The sequence below is a fragment of the Rhododendron vialii genome, chromosome 9a, assembly GCF_030253575.1.
Source record: "Rhododendron vialii isolate Sample 1 chromosome 9a, ASM3025357v1".
Taxonomy (NCBI): Eukaryota; Viridiplantae; Streptophyta; class Magnoliopsida; order Ericales; family Ericaceae; genus Rhododendron; species Rhododendron vialii.
The window spans coordinates 5,318,752-5,341,135 of NC_080565.1; the positions used below are offsets into that span (position 1 = coordinate 5,318,752).

Below are 22,384 nucleotides of genomic sequence, written 5' to 3' on the forward strand. Positions count from 1 at the left end.
AGAATGTGTGGATTTGTATAAACTATTGTACACGTATCGCCCATCTAATATTAATTGAGAAAATTTGCACCTACTTCGAATTTCAGAAAACATATAAGAGTCAGTAAGCGATCTCGTTGTTAATATAAAATATAAATACTTATAGTTCATCGTCCATCCTTGCTGTCACTGGAATTATTTTTTTTTATAGTGCCCCCATGGTCATTACTCTAAGACGCTTGCATAATTTGGTGTGAATAGCAAAAATCTCTGAAACGGTCGAGAGATAAATTTCATCCCCTCCTCATCTTTTTTTGAAGTAAATGTTGTGTGGGAGGTAAAAATTCTTCATAAGGATGTCCGGATATTGGAAGGCCCTCAATATTTTTCAAATCATGAAGTGAAATACTCATTTCTCCACCATCAAAGTGCAAGGTATTAGTCCAAGGATTCCAAAGTTCAATGAACGTCTTCATGACATTAGGAGAGACATTGTATGCATATCTAGATATGCTTATCGTGCTGTTAATTTCAGCTTGAGTTAGAATGTCGGCATGATCTCCTAAAATCACCTCGGTCCATCCCATGAGAAAGACTTGAATACTAGCACAACCATGGAGTGGAAGTTCACGTCCTCAACATATCATCGTTCAAAAGCTTATGTAAAACGGAATAAAACTCTGGCCCTACTTTAAATTTATGATCCACATGCTCATCAAATTTTTTTGTTTTGAACTTTCTCTGGCTTATTAGTATGTGAAAATACAAGTGTGACTTAGCTAGACAACCCAAGTGCTTGAAGGTAGGAATAAACTGCATATAAACGATTGCACAAGAACTCAGTTGAAGCATACAGTATACAAACTTTTCTTTTTTTACCATTTCTATGTACTACATCGTAGGCCCTAGAAAGTTTTAATTGTGGACTGCGCAATTTGACAAATTATGGGTGAGCTCAAATTGGACCCAAACTTGGTAGGCTAAAGCAAAATTGCACTCCGATCACAACCCACAACCTTAAGTTCATAGCCTACGGTAAATTTCGGCCTAATTCCTTCATGGCCTTCAATGTAATGTTTTTGCTATTTTAGAAAAGTTTTAGATCGTTAATAACTCTTGGCGTATAATTCCGTAGTTTTGTTTCTAGAGTTTCTAAGGTTAGGCCTTATAAAAGGGGGTTGTAACCTAATTTCGTGGTTAACTTTTCATCAACACAATTATCAGAGTTCTCTCTTCTCATGGATTTGAGTTTTATTTCATTTGGATTAGTACGCAACTAATCTCTTATTAATTATGCTACGTCAAGATGATAACAAGAGAGTCTGGGGTTTATCCCAGAAAATGTTTGATTAAGTGTTATGTTATGTGTTTTTTTTTGGCTTTCTTTCCCCCTCCCCCCTCTTCTATTGCGTAGCCTGTGGTATTCCTAGTTAGAAAACTTATTGTTCCTTTGTTCTTCTGTTGGAGCTTGCTCCTTTGGTTGCTGCTTGAGTAAGGTTACGTAAAAACATACGATTGTTTATATCACTCTTCGACTTAGTTGTGGTATCGTTATTACACATGATAAGGGTCTTCTTCTTCATTACCCTCCTCTTCCTCCTCCTCCTCCTCTTCTTCTACTGTGGAGTCAGGACATACATTTTGCAGTCATGAGAATTCACGTTAGCAGAGAGCTTCCCCCCACTCACCCGCCTTTGAGTTGAATGCTGTGAATTAATCCAACACCAAAAAAAAAAAAAAACAGAAAACAAAAGTCAATAAAGTTGAGTTTACGAAATTTAATCAGCGTGTGATCATACACCCCTAAACTGTCTTTTGGTCGTCTTTTCTGTGTTTTTGTTACATTCGCATTGAAAGTTTTGGTTATTTATTTGTTGCAACAAGAGAAGTCTAAAAAGAATAAAACTACAGCTAAAAGCAAACTTAAAGTTCGCTAAATACAAAAAAGATCTCGAAAAAGACAGTTTTGCTATCATTTTGTTCTTGGTTTTCTTGAACTTTTACTTTGACATCGACCGATATTTACACAATTTTCGTATTCCTCGGTCGAGAAGAATGATTAATCCACTTAATAAGTAGGAGTATAAGTAAATAATCTTACCGCCCATAAATCGCGTGCATTAACGATTGTTGTGGGTTTAAGGCCAATATCAGACCAATAAGCAGTAATCGCAGCTTCGGAACCTCCTCTATTCCACAACACAACTGCTACTCTATTATTGCTGAGGGGACCAGCCCAAACCTGCCATTTTTTTTTTTTGGTTTTATTTTGTTAAAAATATATGGATCGATCCCTAAAAATATAATTGTAAAAAGTAAACAAAGTAAAAAGAGGATAAGAGTTAGATGTTAATTACCTCTAAATCCCCATCCTTCTTGACCTTTTTACCTTGAATTCCAAGTTTGTCTGGATCCATACATGAGTGCTATTACAGTAAGTTAACCACTTAATATAAATTGCTACCTCGGTCCTGAAAAGATTGTCTAGTCTGCAAAATGAGAACTTAAGAAGAATGTGTGTTTCTCAGAAAAACATTCGAACTTTTTTTCTTTCGATCGGCAATCTTTTTCTCCTTGAGAAAATGAATTGCTTTTAAGTTCTCATTTTTCAGTCCGGACAACCTTTTTGAATGTGTATGTAATTGTACCACCTTGATTCACAGCAATAACTGGTTTGTTGCCAAGTATTTCCAAGGTCGCACGGTCCATAGCTCGGAGATCGCACCCGATCAACAATGGAGCCTAAATAAGTACATCCATTATTCTTTAGACACTCATTACTAATGAATTCGAGGGTGTTTTGCTATGGCTGCAGAAATAGATTCTAGATTTGTAGCAATAAATTTTGTTCACTAAAATTTACTAGCATGGAAGGGTACCTTTGCTAATGCCCAAATGCTGAAATGCGAACGGTATTCTCCGACCGTCATGCCTCCATTTCCAACTTCCAACATATCAGGATCTGAAACCAATTCAAATAGTAATAAACTACATACAGTCTATGCATATACAACTTTTAAAACATAACTCCAGAATCCGGATATTTACGATTGTATGCGAAACCATGTGATGCATATGAACACATGTGCATCAAACGGTTCTAGGCACAATTGTGTTCAGAGGTGTGTTTTACGGTAGTGTGCGTAGCATACTAGCATTGCTCAATAAACTAGGTCGATTTCTTTCAAGCTATATTACATACATATACAAATGAAAAATTATACTGCCTCTATACTATCATTTTAGTTTTTTTAATATACAAGTCGTGAAACTTTTTTGAAAAATAAATAAATAGTTTCATGTATAATATGTTGATATTTTTCTGCACCAGCTTAAATATCTCAAATAATTCTGGAAGTTTTTGCAAAAACTTTTTAAAATATTCATGTAAAAAATTGAAATATTTATTTTATTTGAATGACAATTATTGTAAACGTTAAAAAAATTATGGAACAGAGGGAGTACTCAAGATTACCATTCCATCCGCCAGGCCCTGCATAAGATGCCCATTTGTCATTCTCATCTGCTCGACTGCTCATACTAAAGAAGAAGCAAGAAATATTAAGATAGCAATAAGCCTAGCTATAATACACCGTTGAATGAAATTTGCATTCCTTTACCAAAATAATGCGAAATAATTATGACAAATATTTACGTAACTAGCTAGAGTGAAATGTAGCATTTTGGTGTGTATACTGTCAAATTTATTTGAAATTGACCAAACTAATACGTACGTAATAAACATCCGAAAAATTCGTGACAAATGATACGTAACAAATTCAACCACAAAACTGTATAAATTATGAACCATAAAATGCATAATTACCATAAATTTCGCACACCAAAGAATGTAAATCACACATGTACCATAACTTTCTCTCTGGGGAGTGCAATTCCATTTCTATATTTGTTTATTCAAGTGTGGTATATCAATTCTGTTTAATTAACAGATAAATAATTTAAGCTTACTCACCTATTCCAGTTATCAGCAATGTCCCCAGTTGTTCTCCAACTATTTCCAATTGCTTTTGCCCACGTGGCAGGATCTTCCTGTCCCCTAGATATTGCATACGAGAAGACAACATTATCATACTAGGATATTGCCTATGATGCACCGACACTCCTAGAGGTCGTCGTATCGGTGTGTCTAGACACGGGGACACGGCTAGAAACGGGAAAAAAAGTGAGGGGGTTGCGAACCCCTGAGCTCAAAAAAAATGCACTAAAACTTACTTACCATTCACATAGAGAAAAGAAGATCGACCTTCCAGAATTTAACAAAGCTTTACTCATTATGGGATACCTAAATATCTCACAAGAGAAAAAAAAAAAGTGATCACTTTAATATCATGACATTTCCTCCTCAATTCTTTTGTTGTAAAAAAAATGAAATGATGGGAAGTATAATTGCAATGATAAGTACCTCTCCTTTGGACTTTTGTTATTATTATTGCAGTTGTCAAACTTCAAGTAGTCAATTCCCTATATAAAAAAAACAAAAAATGAAGAATATTGTTATCCTAACCAAAAGTTGAAAAATAAAAACTAACAAATAATGAGTCAAACCATGTAATATCATATGGCAGCTTAATCCCAAAATGTTGGCCTGGTGGTTAAGGCCTTGAACTAAGGGTCTCTCCTAATTCTTAGTTCCGAAACCTCTCAGGTGCTATCGATTTTGTGGATCCAGTTCATGATACGGGTCGTCGCTCCGTTTTTAATTGGTCCTCTGCAAGTGAATGGTGGGATTGATCTCCGAGAAACCAGTCGAGGTAGGCATATGATGGGAGCATAAATGTTCACATTTAAGCTTCCAATTTAACTTCATTAAGTCACTGGTTGTGCTGCTTTGATATTTATATACAGTTGATCAGTATTTCAAGTGTCGGAAGCCGGTTATGATAGATTTAGAGCTTAACGGTGGAAGTTGAACGTACATTTGGATGTGAGCTAAAAGGAACTGGCGAGGCACAGAGTCAATACCACTGTGAATAAACATAAATGATTGATACATACCCAAGCAGCAAAAGTTTTTGCATCTTGCTCTTCATGCCCCAAGGATCCAGGCATGGTCAGACTGCATGTTTGAGTTCTACAAATTTGCAAAAGTGGTGAAATCAGTTGTAGATAACTTCAGTGTCGCCAAATTCAGAAATATGCAATTTCACAATATTTATGTGAGTAGAAATTAATCACGTATATATACCCGGCATCAGAATAAATTCCCAGCTTCAATCCTTTCGCATGAACATAATCTGCTAGGGCTTTAATTCCGGAGGGAAATGTTGAAGCTTTAGGAACCAAATTTCCCTACCATAGTCAAAGCTCCAATGAGAAATGCAGCATATAAATTAATTAGCTTTCAAACAAACATGTGTTTGATCTGTATGGAGATTCTTTTTCTATAACATCAAGTCATCAACCATACACTTAGATCATGGCGAAATGAAATATAATTGCTTCATCAGATTAGTGCATGGAAACTATTCGTGGTGTGATAGGAGGGAGATTACTGGCCGGCCCCTATATGTACTGCAGCCGTTCAATTTGTTTAAAACATATTTTTAAAAGTTTATGTAAAAAATCTAACTCATTTGAATATCAATTATCTACCAACTGATTTCACCACTTTTGTGAGTTGCTTTTAGCAAGGACCCTTTAGTTTGTGGGCTATAATATGCTTTTTCCTCTAATGTTCTTTTTGTGTTCAAGGACCCACCAGGCATTTTGTGAAGAATCCCAACCCAACCCATATAGCCTAGCCGGTCCGGACCCCTACTCCAACGCTTTTGGGCTGAAAACTGTGAGGAGGTCTCAAAGTCAAAGTTAGGTTTACTTGGGGTCACATTTCACTCATTAAAGTGTTTTCCACTCATTAAAGTGTTCACATTTATGTTACCGACATAGACTGAGGGATCCTATGGGGCAGCCCGTACTATAGGGCTGTAGGGCAGCAATTTGACTGTCCATTCTAACAATAGACGGCTCGAATTTTAATCTGAACAATGAACGGCTCAAATTAATAGGAGTTCGGATTAAATCTGGGCCGTTGGCATCAAACTGGACGGCCGGATCGGCACTCTACAGCATCTAAGCTGTCGATCGCTGAAATGGACGGCCGGATCGCCACCCTATAGTACAGGGGATTTCCCATTCCACGACATAGATGTCCGCAATAGACTCGGACACAAAGACCTTGTTCATTTGGGGTCTTAATATCCCTCAGCACAGTCTTCAATAAATTTTCTCTATCTATCTATCTCCACTCATTACTCTCAAAACCTCCAAACGAACAAGGTATTTGAAACCTTTCAATATATGCGGCCCGTATGATGCACGAAGGAATATACTGGACACATCTGTATTCGAATCAGTATACACGGAAGTTGGTGTTCAAATCCTTTGTGATGGTGATATTATAAGTTGCATGAAATTGATATTACATTCGCCAGATAAAATAAGAAACTTAAAAGTTCCCACCATAACTTGTACCTATAAACAGGACCTTAGTGCTTATAAAAGAAAAATAGAGTACCTGGGAATCTCGATTAAGTTCAGCCCAACAATCATCTAAAACAAAATAAAATTGGGAAAGGGTCAGAAAGCTGTACAAATAGATCACCAACTGGAAGAAATAATTTGTAAATCTCACCTAAATTTATATACTTATATCCCAAGGCCGCGAGCCCCGTAGACACCATTGCGTCGGCTATATAAAAAGAAAAAGAATAAAAGAGAATAAAAAAAAAAACTTTATATCAGCATATTTATGGGTTTTCAGGAAACTGTTGGTTAATGGTTAACTTATTTTTTCCCCATAAGGATATATGCGTGACAATAAGAAAAAGTAGGGTTGGGCTCCTCTCGAGTCCCTCGAAGGGACCCTTTTCAAGCTCACTTCGATGATTGAAATCGTTTATCTTTACCTTCTCGGGAACAAGAAGCACGCTAAAAATCATGTTCATCAAGTACCAATTCGAATATTTTTTGTTGCAAAACCTTCTCGGGAACAAGAAGCACGCTAAAAATCATGTTCATCAAGTACCAATTCGAATATTTTTTGTTGCAAAAATAGAACGATTTCAACATCAAAGTGAGCCTAGAAAAGGCGGCAACAGGCCGACCCGACTTTCTAGTCTAGTCCCTTCGCGGAACCGGGGAGGACCTTCCTCCGGAGAAGAAGAAGTCACCTGTTTCCCTAATTAGTTTCTCTTCAATTTTACAACTGAAGTGGTTCCAGCTATTCCATCTGTTCACAGAACACGCTATTAGTTCTAACTTCTATATCTCATTCCGCTAACTAAAATAAGTACTTATTTTTCAAATAATACTTATTTATGAATTAAATGTGATGTATTGTGAGGGAATGACCTGTCTCGTAAAGCGGAAAATAAGTACTTAAAAAATAACAACCTTAGCGAAACAGGGTGTCTAACAACATTAGGTATTGGCTCCCGGACGATTGAATAACTACTCTTGATCTAATTATAACAAATTTGACCGTAGGAATTAATTTGGGGATGATCAATTATTACTGTATTAATATTGGCCCAAATTAACCCCCCAACCCATTCAAACTCATCCACTTTAAATTTACTTACTTAAAATCAATTATTACTGTATTATACGGGCGAACACATGAATATGTAAGACAAGCAAATGTAAAAGAGGGAGAGACCCAATTATTAATTGTGAGCAGCTACACCGTGGATTGTGTGGCTGGAGAATCACGTGGAACTCGGGGACCCTGTTGGGGTCTGGGGCGCCACGCCCTAACACCCTTCTGCACCAAACGTATACATGGGCCCAGGGCTGTAAACAAACCATCTCGCGAGCTCGGCTCGTAACGTTTCGCCAAGTTCGAGCTCGGCTCGTTTAGTGAACAAGCTCGGTGGAGCTCGGCTCGTTCAACAAAAGCTGGGTTCGATAGAGGAGGCTCGGCTCGATTAAAAAGGCTCGTGTAGTAAGCTCGGCTCATTAAAGCTCAAGCCGAATTCGAGCTCAATTTTTTGGCTCGTTTAGTAAACGAGCCGAGCTTGAGCCCGACAAACCTCGGCTCAGCTCATTTACAGCCCTCGGTGGGCCCATAAGACGGCTCAATAATTACTCAGAGAGAGAGAGAGAGAGATTAATAACGTACCCCATGGAGGGAGTGAGGCCGAGTCCATTGGCCAAAAGGTGTCGCCGACTCAGTTCCCCACCGCTACTATTACTACCGGACTCGATCGTCCTCTGAAGCCGAGCCGCCACAGAAGGGCCAACGAGCACGTTGAAGAAGCACACCAGCAGTGCCATTACCACTGCTTTCTTCCACTGATGATCAAAACTCCCACCCATAACAACCGCCAGGAGATTCAAACTCTGCCAAATCAAGTGGGTAAAAGGCAAATTGTGATTCTAATTGTTAGAAAGACCTCTAGCCTGTACACACCGACACATAAATCAGTGATGTTAGCTTTTCATCAACGGAGGAACAAAAAGAGAACAAAAGGGGAGAGGCTCCAGACAATGGCGTTTTATCTCCTTTGCACAGGTACGTATACATCAGACAGAAAGAGAAGTTTGTGAGCGTCGAGCAGTATCACCTGGCGGTACTCGAAATGACTTTTATCTGCTTGTTCAATAGAGGAACAAAAAGCGGGTCTCTAGGCTGGACAATAAGCTGCGTGCTACTTATGTTCGATATCTACGAAGGGACGGGTCCCAAGGTGGGACCAAACCGTCGTTGTGAACCACTATGTTCTGGGGTCGAGGAAAAATTATAGTATGCCCCAATGCCATAGCCACGTGGTGTCCCAGAGCTTTCTGCACCACACATTTCAGTGGCTCCCACTGAAATGTGTGGTGCAGAAAGTTCTGGGACACCACGTGGCTATGTCCCGGGGGCATGGAATAATCTCTCGGGGTCGAGCTATAATGCACACTTTTTCCTAGGTACTAGTACTAGTCTATATGATATGGGGCAAGGGTCCCGTTAAGGGTGGTTACAACCAATTTGGTCTCATTATGGGCTATTTGTGGGCCTTTTTCGGGCTCACAAAATGATCGCGATCATTCATTTTTTAGAGCTCATCGAGAATATTAATAACATTAAGAATCATGCTGATCGGATATTTTTTGATATGATTTCTAAATGCATCAAGTTTGTAAGAAAAAATGTGGGCAATATATGATTGCAACCCATTTGACACAATTTTCTAAAGATAAATGCACTTCAATATCATATCAAAGATATCAGATTAACTTGATTTTTGGCGTGATTAATGTTCTTAACGAGCTCTAAAAAGTAAACAATTACGATCATTTTTTGGGACTGGAAGGGCCCACAAATGGTCCATAACTAGACCAAACTAGTTGTAACCACACTTGATTGGACCCTTGCCCATATGATATGCACCCCGTAATATCTTAAAAAACGTGTGTAACAACCACGGAAAAATAGGGTAGTGTTTTAAGTTTAATTCTTTGGCGATAAATACCACATTTTGGGTACTCTGTGATGTGTTGTCATTCTATTGATAAAATATGTTACATTTATCGTACAATAGAGCACATTTTATCAATGCAATGGTGATACCTCACATAGTACCTAAAGTGTGGTACTCAGACACAATCAACGTTTTGGATCGTTTGCATGGAATCCCAAAGTGGGCCCAACAATCGGTCGGTTCTCATCGGTTCCCATTTCCATCGGTCCTTGTAGAAGGCCTCATATGTACATCAACCGTGCTACTTGCACAGATTATTGTGTACATATAATGCACATACATTTTTGTGCGACCCATTTTGGATCCTATAAAAATGATCCGAACTGCTCACATTTTTTAAAATATTATTTCAAGAGTTCACGTTCAAAATCTACTCTAACAGGTAGTAGTAAAAGCTTTTTCAGAATTCGTAGGGCAAAACAGAATAATTCGCCCAACGATTTTTGAGAAATTCCTTACCGATATCCGTTGGAGCTGATTTTTTCGAGAACCCTCCAAATAAATATTTTAAAAAAGATGAGCTGGTCGGATTATTTTATAGGACCCCCAATATAAACCTCATGGAAATATATGTATATGATATGTGTATAAAAATCTGTGTGGAAATCATTACCGTATGTACATCACTAAAGGAAGCTTTGTTTAACTGGAGTTAATTAAATGTATTTCTCATTAATAGTGTATGAGTCATCAATTTTGTCTTGAATTGTAAAGTACAGATATGGATCAGTTGCAACCACTTATTTATTTTGTAGCACAATGAATTTATTGTGCTAATTGATGAATTTAAGGGACATGGCCTTGGAAGTCTACGTCGAGCATTAAGTACTTCGACGGGGACGACGGGTTAGCCCAATGATTACGACTTGAAATTTTAGGTTTTTTTTTTTTTAAATTTTCATATTTGAAACCTCTCACACGGGTGTTATCAGACTCATTTGAAACCAATTCATATACTCTCTCCGTCCCATAATGTTTGGCATTTTTAAGAATGCGTGCCATTTTTAAATTGTATATCTTTCAATCCATAATGTTTTAGGCAATTTTTTGAACTTTGTATAATAGAACAAATTAAACTCTATCAAACAAGATCTATATTACTTATAAAAAAATATTATGAATTAAAAGATATTGTTAATTTTTTCATAAGGCTGGAATAGTGAAAATGTTAAACATTATGGGACGGAGGGAGTAGAATTTTGAGCTGACTCTAACTAGAACTCCCGTAAGTGGACAGTAAAATTCGTTTTCAGAATTAGTCGAGACATGCGTAACATAATCTAAACATCCCGAGTTACTGTTTAAAAAACCCAAAAAGAAACTACGTCTGGCACGCAACATCTTCTGTCTCTGAAGTGTGGTGATGAGGTTTGGGTCCACACGCGCACATATCACCCGTGAAACCCCTTTTTGTCCTCGTTTCCTCACCCTTTCCTTTTCCATACAATTTTTTTTTTAATCCTAAGGAGACCGACGACATCAATATCGATGGGTATTGAGCCTTCGTTCCAGAAACTTTTTTAAAAAATAAGCAGGTTATTTTATATTTTTAAATTTAAAAATAATGTAAATAAAAAATAATTTTTTAATTATTTTTGCACCGTATTAAAGATCTTGATGAGATCTATTAAACAAGATCTATATTCGTAGGAAAATTATTTGCGTAAACACATTATTTTTGAGCTTGAAATTGTCTTTTTAAAAAATAAGTATTTATTTTACGTTGCGGAACGGGGCCTGATAGGCACACGGGATCCATTTTGAGACCCTCTCGAATGATTCTAGTCATTCAGTAATTTTTATAAAAAAATGAGTGACCCCAAAAAAAATCAGCCAAATTCAACATGTGTAAGTATTCGATCCAACTTTTCATTTTTTCATTCAAATAATTGGATTGGACCTGGAGTGGGCCCTTTGTGCCCGTCGGTACCCCATTAGTATCAATGTGGTCAGTGCAAGTAGCACGGCTCTTTTGTGTGTGTGCGCACGCCCGCTGTTCTTCCATACATTTTTGTGCAACGGGAGATGCTGCAGAGTGGTTGATTTGTCTGTTCATCTCGGCAATCGATGACTTGAATATTAACTGAGTTATGAATGGTTCAGATTTACATGCGCTCAAATTCAATCTGAATCGTCCGTACCAAAATAAATGACCAAATCAACCACTTGGCACCACTCTACACAAAGATGCTAGGTAGCATCCGTTGTGGCTATCATTTTGGCTTTTCCTTTTGGGTCCAAATATTCTCTACTATTGTACAGTTCTATAATTTCCTCAATAAACGATAGGTTTTTTCCCTTTATTTTTACGACAATGAAAGAAGATTCTCTTAAGCTCAGTTTGTCTGACCAGAATTTTTAGTAGAAATAGGGATGTAATTACTAAGAATTAAATTTCTAGAAATTTTATTGAGTGAGGATAAAAATATGATTACTGGGAATGAAATTCTTAGGAATACAATAGCTGAAGTAATTTCATTCTAATGTTTGGATTAATTCAGTAATTTTATACATGAATCAATTATTTTAAAAATTTATCAAAGTTAATATTTTCTTTTTTTTATTGATTGAGTCAGGAATCTAATGGGACAAGTGAGGGATCAGATTCTCATTCTATCTAGTAATGTGATTCCTGGTCGGATGTGTCATCGAAAATCACAATCTTATTTCTGTCTCTCCCAAACATAAGAATTCTGAGAGTGTGACATCACATTCTTATTTCTGTTCTATTTGCTCAAAAAACCGTGTGTGGTTTAAACGATTTAGGGAGTCGTGGTACCCTTATTTGACTTCTTGCAAGCGATTGCTCCACAACCTTTTAGGAAAGGCCGTTCGAATTGGTTCGAATTTGCTTTACTCGTGAAGAACTTAGTATTTAGTGAATAACAAAATGGAACAAGAAACAAAAGTCTTGTATTCCCATGAATATAAAGTGACAATGTACAAGAAAAAGAAAGAATAATGACTTGTTAATATCGGAATTACAAGTCTTTCGCGAAAAGAAAGCTGAAAAGATAAATACCGAGAAGCTGTGAAAAATGGTATTGAAATGATGAGGCGAGAACCCTTGGCGTGCCTTCTTTCTTCCTATTTATAGCGATCTTTTCCGTGAAAGACAAGCCCGGTTTCCCTGATCATGACCCACCTTATCTTCCATCCAACTGCTTTCTCTTATTTATTAGATGAAAATAATAAAATAAAACTCTATGCGCCGTTGATCACTTCATGTTAACCTCAGGATTGTTGCCACGTGGCATCTTGACTTGGTCTTCAAGCAGTTACCAGCCCATGTCCATAGGACTCTCATTACCCACCGAAAGATACTACATTACATTGTGCGACTGCATAGTTACATGATATGGATCCATTCTGGTCCCATAAAAATTCTTAAAATATTTGTAAATTTTAAAATATTATTTTTATGTGATCCTATAAAAAATCAACTCTAAGTAAGTATTATTTCTGAATTCGTAAGTCTCAAACTGTGCAGTTGAGCAGTTTTGCCACTACGGATCAAGAAATAATGCTTACCGATATTCGTTTGAGCTAATTTTTTATAAAACTCCATCAAATAATATTTTAAAATTTATGGATATTTTTCTAAATTTTTATGGGATTCTAAGTGAGTCCCACATGAAATATAATGTACCATATGGTGAAACAATATAGTGTATCTATCTTTATGCTTACCCACTAAGGTGGTGTTTCAGTTTACCCTTAAAAATAAGTACTTGTTTGTAATTTTCAAGCTTAAAAATAATAGGTTTACTGAAATAAAAATATATGCAATATGGATTTTATTTGGTACTTCAGATTTCATCGAGATCTATCAAACCCTGAAAAAAAAATTAAAAAATTATTTTTGTAATCTCATTATTTTTAAACTTAAAAATAAGTTCTTATTTTTTAAGTATTTATTTAAGAAAATAGAATTGCACCGAATTTCGGGAGACTATTCGCCAATACCTCTTCTGAGCTTCTGCATCTAGCTTTTTTTTTTTTTACCACCTCGGTGGTAGCTCAGTTGGTAGGGGTCACCGCCTCTCTTTAACAACTGTGTAGGTTCGAGCCCTGAGAGGCACATGTGTGCATGTACCTGGTGGTGCCATTAATAGGCTTTGATTTGATCCCGTAATTGGACCGAAGAGGGGGATTTCTCGCCGCTGTGAACCAGGTGGTGCCGTGGTGACGACCCGTCCTCCCGGACGGTTGCTATGGCTCTAACCGGACATTCCACGGCGGGTCGGGAGCCTCTATAGTCACGCCCAAGGAGGAGTTGCTACGCTGGTCGCCCCCTCCCACCCTTTTTGATGATTAAAAAAATAAAAAAATAAACTTTTTTTTCATCCAATCTTATTTACAGTATTTAATCTTCACGGCCTTTTACTAACAAAGGCTTGGCCCAATAACCTCAACAAAAAATAAAAAAATAGGACCGGGCCTTTGTTAATCGAACCCAGATCGCCTTCAAACAGCCCAATGATTCTAGGCCTAACGGTTGCGGAAAAAAATGGGTACAAACATGTTCTTTCGGAAATCATGAAAGTATGGTGTCACATCTCTATTCCTCATCAAGATTCTTGATGAAGAAAATGAATGATTTCCGGTAATTGATGTGGTTATATTAGTATCGCGCGTTGTCCAATTATTTTTTTTCACCTCATTAATTTTCTAGTACGGGAGATGTTTTAGATGGATTCTTTATGATAACTGTGGTAACATATCATAGATTCGGATAAAAAAGATCTTAAATTATGTATTCTAGATTTATGTAGAAGCGGATGGATTAGTTTAATTATCAAGTTGTGGAAGTATGATTAATCTACAGTCAATAAAGTTGTTAATATGTATGGCAAAAACCTAAAAATCAACACTTTGAATATTCACAAATTTAAAATCTGATCCGAAAAGCATTCCGAGCTCAACTTCTCTATGATGATTTTAGACCTTTTTTCAATTTCTATGCATCCCTGGAATCTCAAAAATCTTTCCATAAATCTTTTCGAGAAAACATTTACATTAGTTTTTTTAAAAACTATAATCTCAAAATCTACTTGGAAAATTTTCCATAAAAACGCAGATAAAGCCTCAAGACATAAACTAGAATATGTAACTAAAAATTATCCATAAAAACTCAGATAAAATTTTCCCAAGAAGAGACCCACACCATGCAGATCAAGTACTGTATGGGCCTGAGAATTGCATAAGAGCGAATCTTTTTGTTCTTTTGTTTGGGAAAATTACGGCCCAGGACGTGTTTTGATAATTAATACCTGTCAAGAACATGCTGAGAACATTTGTTAATGCTGAAAATGTCATTGGCGGGTATTAATTATCAAACACGTCATTGGCCATCATTTTCCCCTTTTGTTTTTTGTGCGTATGTGTGACATAGGGCTGTCCAGGGATTGGATTCGAGTCGGGTGAAAGGTTGGATTTGTTAGGAGCAGACCCGAGACCGACCTCCCTCTGGTTGGGTTCCGACCGATAGCGCTGTCGGGTTGGGCAGGTCAGGTATAGTCGGGTCATCGGGTTGTGGCTTCCTCTCTTGTTTTGAAAATGTCAATTCATTTCAGAACAAGTCCGAAGACAATACATATTTTGGTAGTTTTAAGTCTTGGTAGTTTTGATTCATTCTTGTATCTTTAATGGCTTCCTCTCTTCAAACGTACAAACAAAACACGAAAAAAAATCAAAAAACCAACATGGTCTGAAAGAGAAAAACTCAGATACATAAGCTACGAATCAGGCCAAATTAAGGAATGGTGTCTCAATCAATAAAAACAAAAACCCTTAATTCTTCAACTTTTTGTTCTTTTGTGCGTTATGTGGTTGACAATATGATAAAACCACTCTTGAAATATCTATGTAGTTGGCCATTTTATTCCTTCTACCCTTGTCGGCATGTGTGAACCTAATCGTTTCCAATCCTACCAAAATAGGTTGAAGCGTATTCGGTGAAGGAGAGAGCTCTATGGGATATGCCCATACACTTGTGGGTTGACGCAAATTGATGGTGAGGAAGTGATTGAGGTGAATTGTTCGAGGTAGGGATTTGTTTATGCCCATTTTTGGCACATAATATCGGGCTAGTCATGAATGGCCATTTAATTAATTCTTTGATTAAATTGGGCCGAAGCTATGTAATTGATTGGTTGTTAAGTGTATTGGGCCATGAGTTTTCTATTACATTTGGGCCCAAGAAACACGCAGTCCATATGAAGGGCACGGCCCATGATTTTTTAAGAAGGCAGCCCACGGTTGGGCCCATGAAGAAAGGAGCAGATCTGGTCCACGAGGAACAACCCACGGATTAAGGGATTTGGTTGCTCGTTGGCGGTTATTTCCCTCCAAAGTTCAAAGGCCAATTGACTTAGTCAATTGGCCATGTGTCAAGCTAGCACAAAGAGAGGGATAGTGGGGAGATTGCCACGTCACCCATGACCTTGGTAACTGCCATTAACTTCTGAAAATTACCCATAATCAAGTATGCTTGAAAGGTGGAACATCATGGGACCCATGGTAGCCTGCGAAGCAAAGCAGAATTCGGATTCAAGCCTGAATCAGCTTACTGCTGTGCCTATAAATACAAGTTCACAAAATCGAAAAAAGGGTCCAACACCAATCAAAACTCAACTCTTACAACCAAAGCCTTCCCAGCGAAGCATACTTTCCTACTATCAGCAAATTAGTTTATCAAGTACCTCGTGCTCAAACCCCATTCAAACTCACTTCTTCAAGTAATTTGGATCTTTTACTTTTCCTGTACAAACTTTATTATCCCAGAGTAATAAAGTTCACGTTTCTACGTCCATTTCCTATACGACTAGGAAGTTTTAAGTCCACGACCGTGTGGCAAGCAACGAACCACATTGTGATCTTTAACCTTTGGGTCGCACGCATTCGCTCTTACGTTAGAAGTTAAGATTCACGGGAATCTTCATCAAAAGTTAGGCGCTACAAGTCTTGGCATGCCCGCGCACTACGCATTTACGCCTTTGCCAAAAATGAGAGTTTTCAGGATTATAATGCTTGTTTTGGTTGAGGAGGAGTGGCCGAGGCAGAATTTAGATTTGGGGGTAGCACTGTCGTTTAAAGTGAGTCTACTAGTATTGTTGCATATTTTCAGTAGAAGTATGAAAACAAAGTGTTCCCTCTAAAAGCGTAATGGGCCATGCGGTCAGAGAACGTTGAGTATAGGCATGATGCAAGCGTGCCTAGACCGTGTTGTGGTCCAAACGAACAGGGAATCACATAGTACCCTGATTTGACTTATGTTGAGACGAATGCATCACAACCCTTACTTACCAAGAAAAAAAAATGCATCGCAACCCTTTGGAAATGGCCGTGAAAATTGGTTCAAGGTTGCCTTGTGAAGAACTTAATAATTTAGTAAATACTCCTTCCGTCCCTTTTTAAGTGTCCTGCTTCGTAACTCCAACTTATTAAAAAGACATCATCATCACACCTTTCACATCAACTTTTTCCTCCACTTTTCCTACTTACCCATCATCATTATACTTTTACTCACTAACTTTTCAAAATAAAATCTACTTTTAGGGACAAAATAGACAATATACCAACTTTTACCCCCCTAACTTTACAAAATGGACACTTATTAAGGGACAGCCCAAAATGAAATACTGGACACAAAAAAAGGGACGGATGGAGTAACAATCATGTAAACAAGATAATCACTTGTTTTTTACCGTAAAAAAAAGTGGAAGAGTACATAAAAACAGAAAGGGAAAAGGACAGGAACTTGCTAATGTCAGAATTAGAAGTGTTTCGTGAAAACAAAATGAACGAAGGTAAAAAAGACAAGTGCTAAGAGCATCTCCAGCAAGGTCGCCATTTCCTCCGGCGAGACAGATTCCCGAGCGAAATCATCAAAATTGAGTTCCCAGCAACCTCGCCACAAACTCGCCAGTTGCTCCCCTCGCTCCAGCCCCTCGCTCGTCTGAGCGAGTACGGAGGCTCGCTTGGCCAGATAGATCGGAGACGGTGGCTACTCTTCGTTTTCCAGCGACAGCAGCTTCAATGGAGACTTAATCCTAAAATCGTTTTGAGCCCAGAGGATTGTAGATACCGTCGAGACGATTCCAACGCCACCGATCCCGTCGGCAACTGAGGTCACCGGAGCTCTCACGCGCCGATTAAAGGCCGTGCGTGAGAGAGAGTGAGATCTACTCTCGCGCGTGTCCAACATGCACGCGCCTGTCTGAATTTTTTTTTTTTCACTTTGTTGAGGTTCTTATTGAGGCTGTTGGGTGGTGGACATGTTTTGTGGCTAGCCAAGAGAGAAATTCTATGGTAAATGGCAAGAATTATGCTTATATTGCTGGAGATGCTCTAAGAAGCTATAAATATGACTGAAATTTGGATGTTGAGGCTAGAGCCTTGGGCGTACTTGCTTCCCCCTATTTATACCAATAAAGGCCCTAAAAAATAGAGTGATGCTACATACACTACATAATTACACTACACGTTATACTACATTTTATGTGGGGCCCATTTTGGGTCTCACAAAATTCAGCAAGATATCCATAAATTCTAAAATATTGTTTTATGGGGTTCTGTAAAAAATCAGCTCTAATGGATATCGGTAAGTATTACTTCTTGATTCGTAAGGATAAAATTGTTCATCTGCGCAGTTTATTCACTACAAATTTAGAAATGATACTTACCGATATCCGTTAAAGCTGATTTTTTACAGGACCTCATAAAATAATATTTTAAAATTTATCAGTATTTTTTTGAATTTTTTTGAGATCCAAAATAGGCTCCACATAAGATGTAGTGTAACTATGTAGTGTAAAAAGGTAGTGTACCTATCTTTAGTGTAAAAAATAATAGATAAGGCCCTGAGAAAATATGTACCACCATTGATATTGAATGTAACTCTCTTGATCGATGCCACGTGGCCCTTTGAATTGGTAAAAAAATGATGTAACTTCTATTTTTCAGGTCTTCTCCCTACTTTCAAGTATGCATACAACCTTACACTGGAGGAATATTCCCTTGCTACATCCTGAAAAGCTATCATCCATCCTTAAAACTGGGCTTGAAGATTAGGGCTGCAAACGAGCCGAGCTGAGCCGAGTTTCAACATGTTCGGGCTCGGCTCGCCTTAATTTATCTTGGCTCGAGCTCGGCTCGAGCTCGTGACGAGCTGCAGAACTCGAGCTCGAGCTCGGCTCGAGAAGTATTTACAGAGCTCGAGCTCGGCTCGTTCGGCTCGTTTATGAAACAAATATATATAAATATATATAAAAATAAATATATATATGTAAATATATATATATATATATAAAGAGTTAGGTTTCGGTGAGGGATCCCTCATTTTATTAAAATGCGGGACTCCCCTTCCCAATTAAATTTCGATGATTTGAGCCGCTCAAAGTGATCAGAACGTGATTTTAAGGGTCTTCGTGAGAAATCAGCAAAAAAAATGACCGGGAAGGGCTTCATCCGAGCAGTTTTCATTGAACGGTTCAAAAAAACCGCTCGGATGATGCCCTTCCCGGTCATTTTTTTTGCTGATTTCTTGCGGGGACCCTTAAAATTACGTTCTGCACACATTGAACGGTTCGGATTTTCAAAATTTGATCGGAAAATGAAAGTCCCTCATTTTAACAAAATGAGGGATCCCTCACTTGAAAATTCCTCTATATATAAATATATATATATAAATATATATATATATATATATATATAATATAATCGAGCTCGCGAGCCAATTCGAGCCGAGTTTCGACTAACTCGAGCTCGGCTCGTTTATGAAACGAGCCCAGGACTCGAACTCGAGCTCGTTCGTTTTTGTCTCGAACCGAGCCGAGCCGTTATCGAGCCGAGCTCCGAGCCGCTCGCGAGCGGCTCGGATCGTTTGCAGCCCTACTGAAGATGCGACACTTAAGATGCGATGAGTTTCATATCTCCAAACCACTTCCTTTTATTTCGAGGTGTGGTTATAGACATTGATTGCAAACTGAAGTCCCTGATATTCTCTAATATTTTAATTTTTAATTGCTCATCACACTAATCACATAAACTAATGTTAAGAACACATCAATTTGTCACACCCCAACCAAAACATGCTTCAGTAAATACCACGTGGCATTCATGACTCATCCTCATGTATTTAACCTTTTTAATGCTTAAATCCAGGAAAATATAAGGAATATTTCTTGAAAATTTGCCTAAGAATATAATCAGACCCTAAAAAATCTCAACTACCCTATAATGTAGTGATTCGTTTCTTGCTGAATGATATGGTAAGGTAAATCTAGTGTACCCTTGTCATTTTGGGATTGGTTCATTAACCATTGATCTTTTTGGATTTTGACATGATCGACTTAGACTTTCTCATTCATCAAACAAGTTGACCCACTTAATTTTGACTTTTGTTGACCATAGTAAAAAATGGGTTTAAACAGAAAAGTTACGTGTAAATTCGCATTGGATTGAGCTTTGTTTTATGTTAAAACAATAATCATGTGACTTGTTCATTTCCTTTTTTTTGAAAAAAAAAATTTCAATTCAAAAAATACTCATTACTCATACTTTCAATCATTACTCTTCACTCATTATCCCTATCTTCAATCATTATTCTTATTTCTCTTTTTATCTCTCTCTACTCATTACCCCTACTTTCAATCATTACTCTCATACAAAATTTCTCAAAAACTCATCCAAACACAGTAATGGTCTTTGTGTTTTGTTCACAACAAAATAAAAGATCTGAATCATTCAACTTTTAAATCGCTATTTTCATTATTAATGTGAAAAATCAAGTTGTTTGAATACCTGTAAGTGCCTAATCCATCAGTGTAAAAACAAAATTTCTTTTGAAATTGCGGTTGGCCCTTGCCATGCCATCCCACCAACAAGGTCCGGGCCCTATTGAGGAGTTAGAAGGATTAATTGGATAATGTACCGATGAGAGGTTTAATGGGAGACTTTTTTTATTTTATTTAACACATTCAATTCATTTCATAAATAAGTCCCAAGGCAATACAGATTTCATCAAAAAATACAAGAATAAGCCAAAACTATCCAGACTTCTACACAGCCACCCCCTGCAGAAGCAAGACCTGTGAAATCATCGCCAGATGAGAATCAATCAAGGCCTAGATAGTAGAGAATCCAAACGGACCGGACCCCAACTCAAACCCAATAAGCGCATATGAAATCTGGATGGCCAGAGCCGTTCACCGGAGCAAAAGTCAGTTGCAGACCCCATCACCGACAACAGCACCCGTACTAACCTCAACCCACCAACAACCACGAACAACCCCAACTTCGGACGATCCTCAACGCCGGATTATTCGCCTACCTCCTCTTCCACACTAGATTTGGGGAAGCCAAACTGGTACCAAATCAGACTGATTAGGGGGAAACCCAAATCAGCCGGTAGAAACCGAGCCAAACGGCCTGAAAAAAGAAAGACAGAAAAAGAAAAAAAATCTTAACCTCAACGCCGCCCCCACCTCGCCGTTATTCGCAACCCACCACCTATGCCCTCTGACCCGTTAGCCCCGCCACCAAATCTTGAGGTTGAGGGGGAGCCCGGACCAAATCAGACTCACAGGCCGCCGGCCGGAGTTAGGAAGTGAACTCAACAACATTCGAACCAAAACCAAAATCAGAGGAAAGTCTGAAAACAAACCCAGAGAAGAGAGTGGGGGAGAAAAGAGGGAGAGGAGGGAAAAGGGGAGGTGGAGCTCCGGGGGGAGGGGAGAGAGGAGGCGGCGGCCCCCTCCCCCGGAGAAACAAGATCTGGAAAATAGGGGGTGGGTTTTCTCGGGGAAAAGTAGAGAGAGAGAGAGAGAGAGAGAGAGAGAGAGAGAGTTAAGTTTCCGATTTATATAATGGGGGGACTGGACTATGAAATACACACCCCATCGTAATATTGGGTTTTCTAATTCCCAATTGTGAAAGCGATCTTCCCTCGGACAATTGTCACCCCGGAAAAATGGTGCGTCTTGCGCTAGTGGTAAAAGCTTGCGCTTCTACCTCCGTGGTCGCGAGTTCAAATTTCCGCATGGTCTATGCCTTTTTTGACCCAAAAAAAATTGTCACCTTGGAAACACGCGTGCCAGGAAGAATGGCTTGGGATTTCAATTCGAGTTTCTTCGTTTGAGTTCTCATTCGATGTGGACACTATAGGGATTTTAACACCCCTTCCAATATCAAGATCGACACCATTGGGATTTTAACACCCCTTCTAATATCAAGCCACAAGAAAATAAAGTAAGCAAACAAAAGACGAAAGCACAAGAACAGCAAAATATAGAGTTGAGTTTTGTTCAATCTCCACTTAAGAGGGTGAACATTATCTTTTTTCCTATTGATTAAAATGATATGAATCCCATCGCTCATACTTACCAAAAAGTGTATTGTATGATAGCAAACATTCAGAAAATGAAAATTCAAGTCACATCCCTAACAATCTCCCCCTTGACTTGAATTCTCTCAATTCAATATAGTGCAAATCCCTCGAAATTACCACTCTTCTCCACCGCCCCGGGCAATTACCAATGGCAAACACGAGCAAGGTGCAAGCATGACTGCACATGACTCCAAAGCGACCTTCCATCTTCAAACGGGCGTCGACAACTCAACTCACCCCGTCACGCATGCAATTGAAGATCTTCTCAAACTCCCCACGGAACTAATGGTCCACAACAGAGTTGCCAAAATAAAACCCATGACCTCGAATGACAATGAAATACTTGACGTAGCACCCACAATATTACTACAATTTAACGCATAGAGTCCTCCATAAATCTGACCCTTGAATATCTTTAGCGCACCCTTAGAAACTCGCAAAACTCCCCCTTGACCGGTGTACTTGCAACCAACGGTGTCAACAACACCCAAAGAAATAAGATTGACCAAGAAAAACACCAAGAAAA

General features: G+C 38.3%; 1 protein-coding gene across 1 annotated transcript; it reads right to left on the reverse strand.

Annotated features, from left to right (window-relative positions):
• Nucleotides 1–1,476: 1,476 nt before the first annotated feature.
• On the reverse strand, nucleotides 1,477–8,621 carry LOC131299985 (alpha-galactosidase-like). The gene is made up of 15 exons (XM_058325595.1): nucleotides 8,120–8,621; nucleotides 7,170–7,228; nucleotides 6,632–6,688; nucleotides 6,515–6,549; nucleotides 5,186–5,289; nucleotides 4,996–5,071; nucleotides 4,403–4,461; nucleotides 4,217–4,282; nucleotides 3,953–4,036; nucleotides 3,455–3,519; nucleotides 2,859–2,941; nucleotides 2,631–2,721; nucleotides 2,337–2,386; nucleotides 2,081–2,221; nucleotides 1,477–1,685 (listed from the first exon to the last, which is right to left on the reverse strand). Exons 1-15 carry the CDS (start codon nucleotides 8,314–8,316, stop codon nucleotides 1,596–1,598), a joined length of 1,257 nt encoding a protein of 418 aa, XP_058181578.1. The 5' UTR covers nucleotides 8,317–8,621; the 3' UTR covers nucleotides 1,477–1,595.
• Between the last annotated feature and the right edge of the window lie 13,763 nt (nucleotides 8,622–22,384).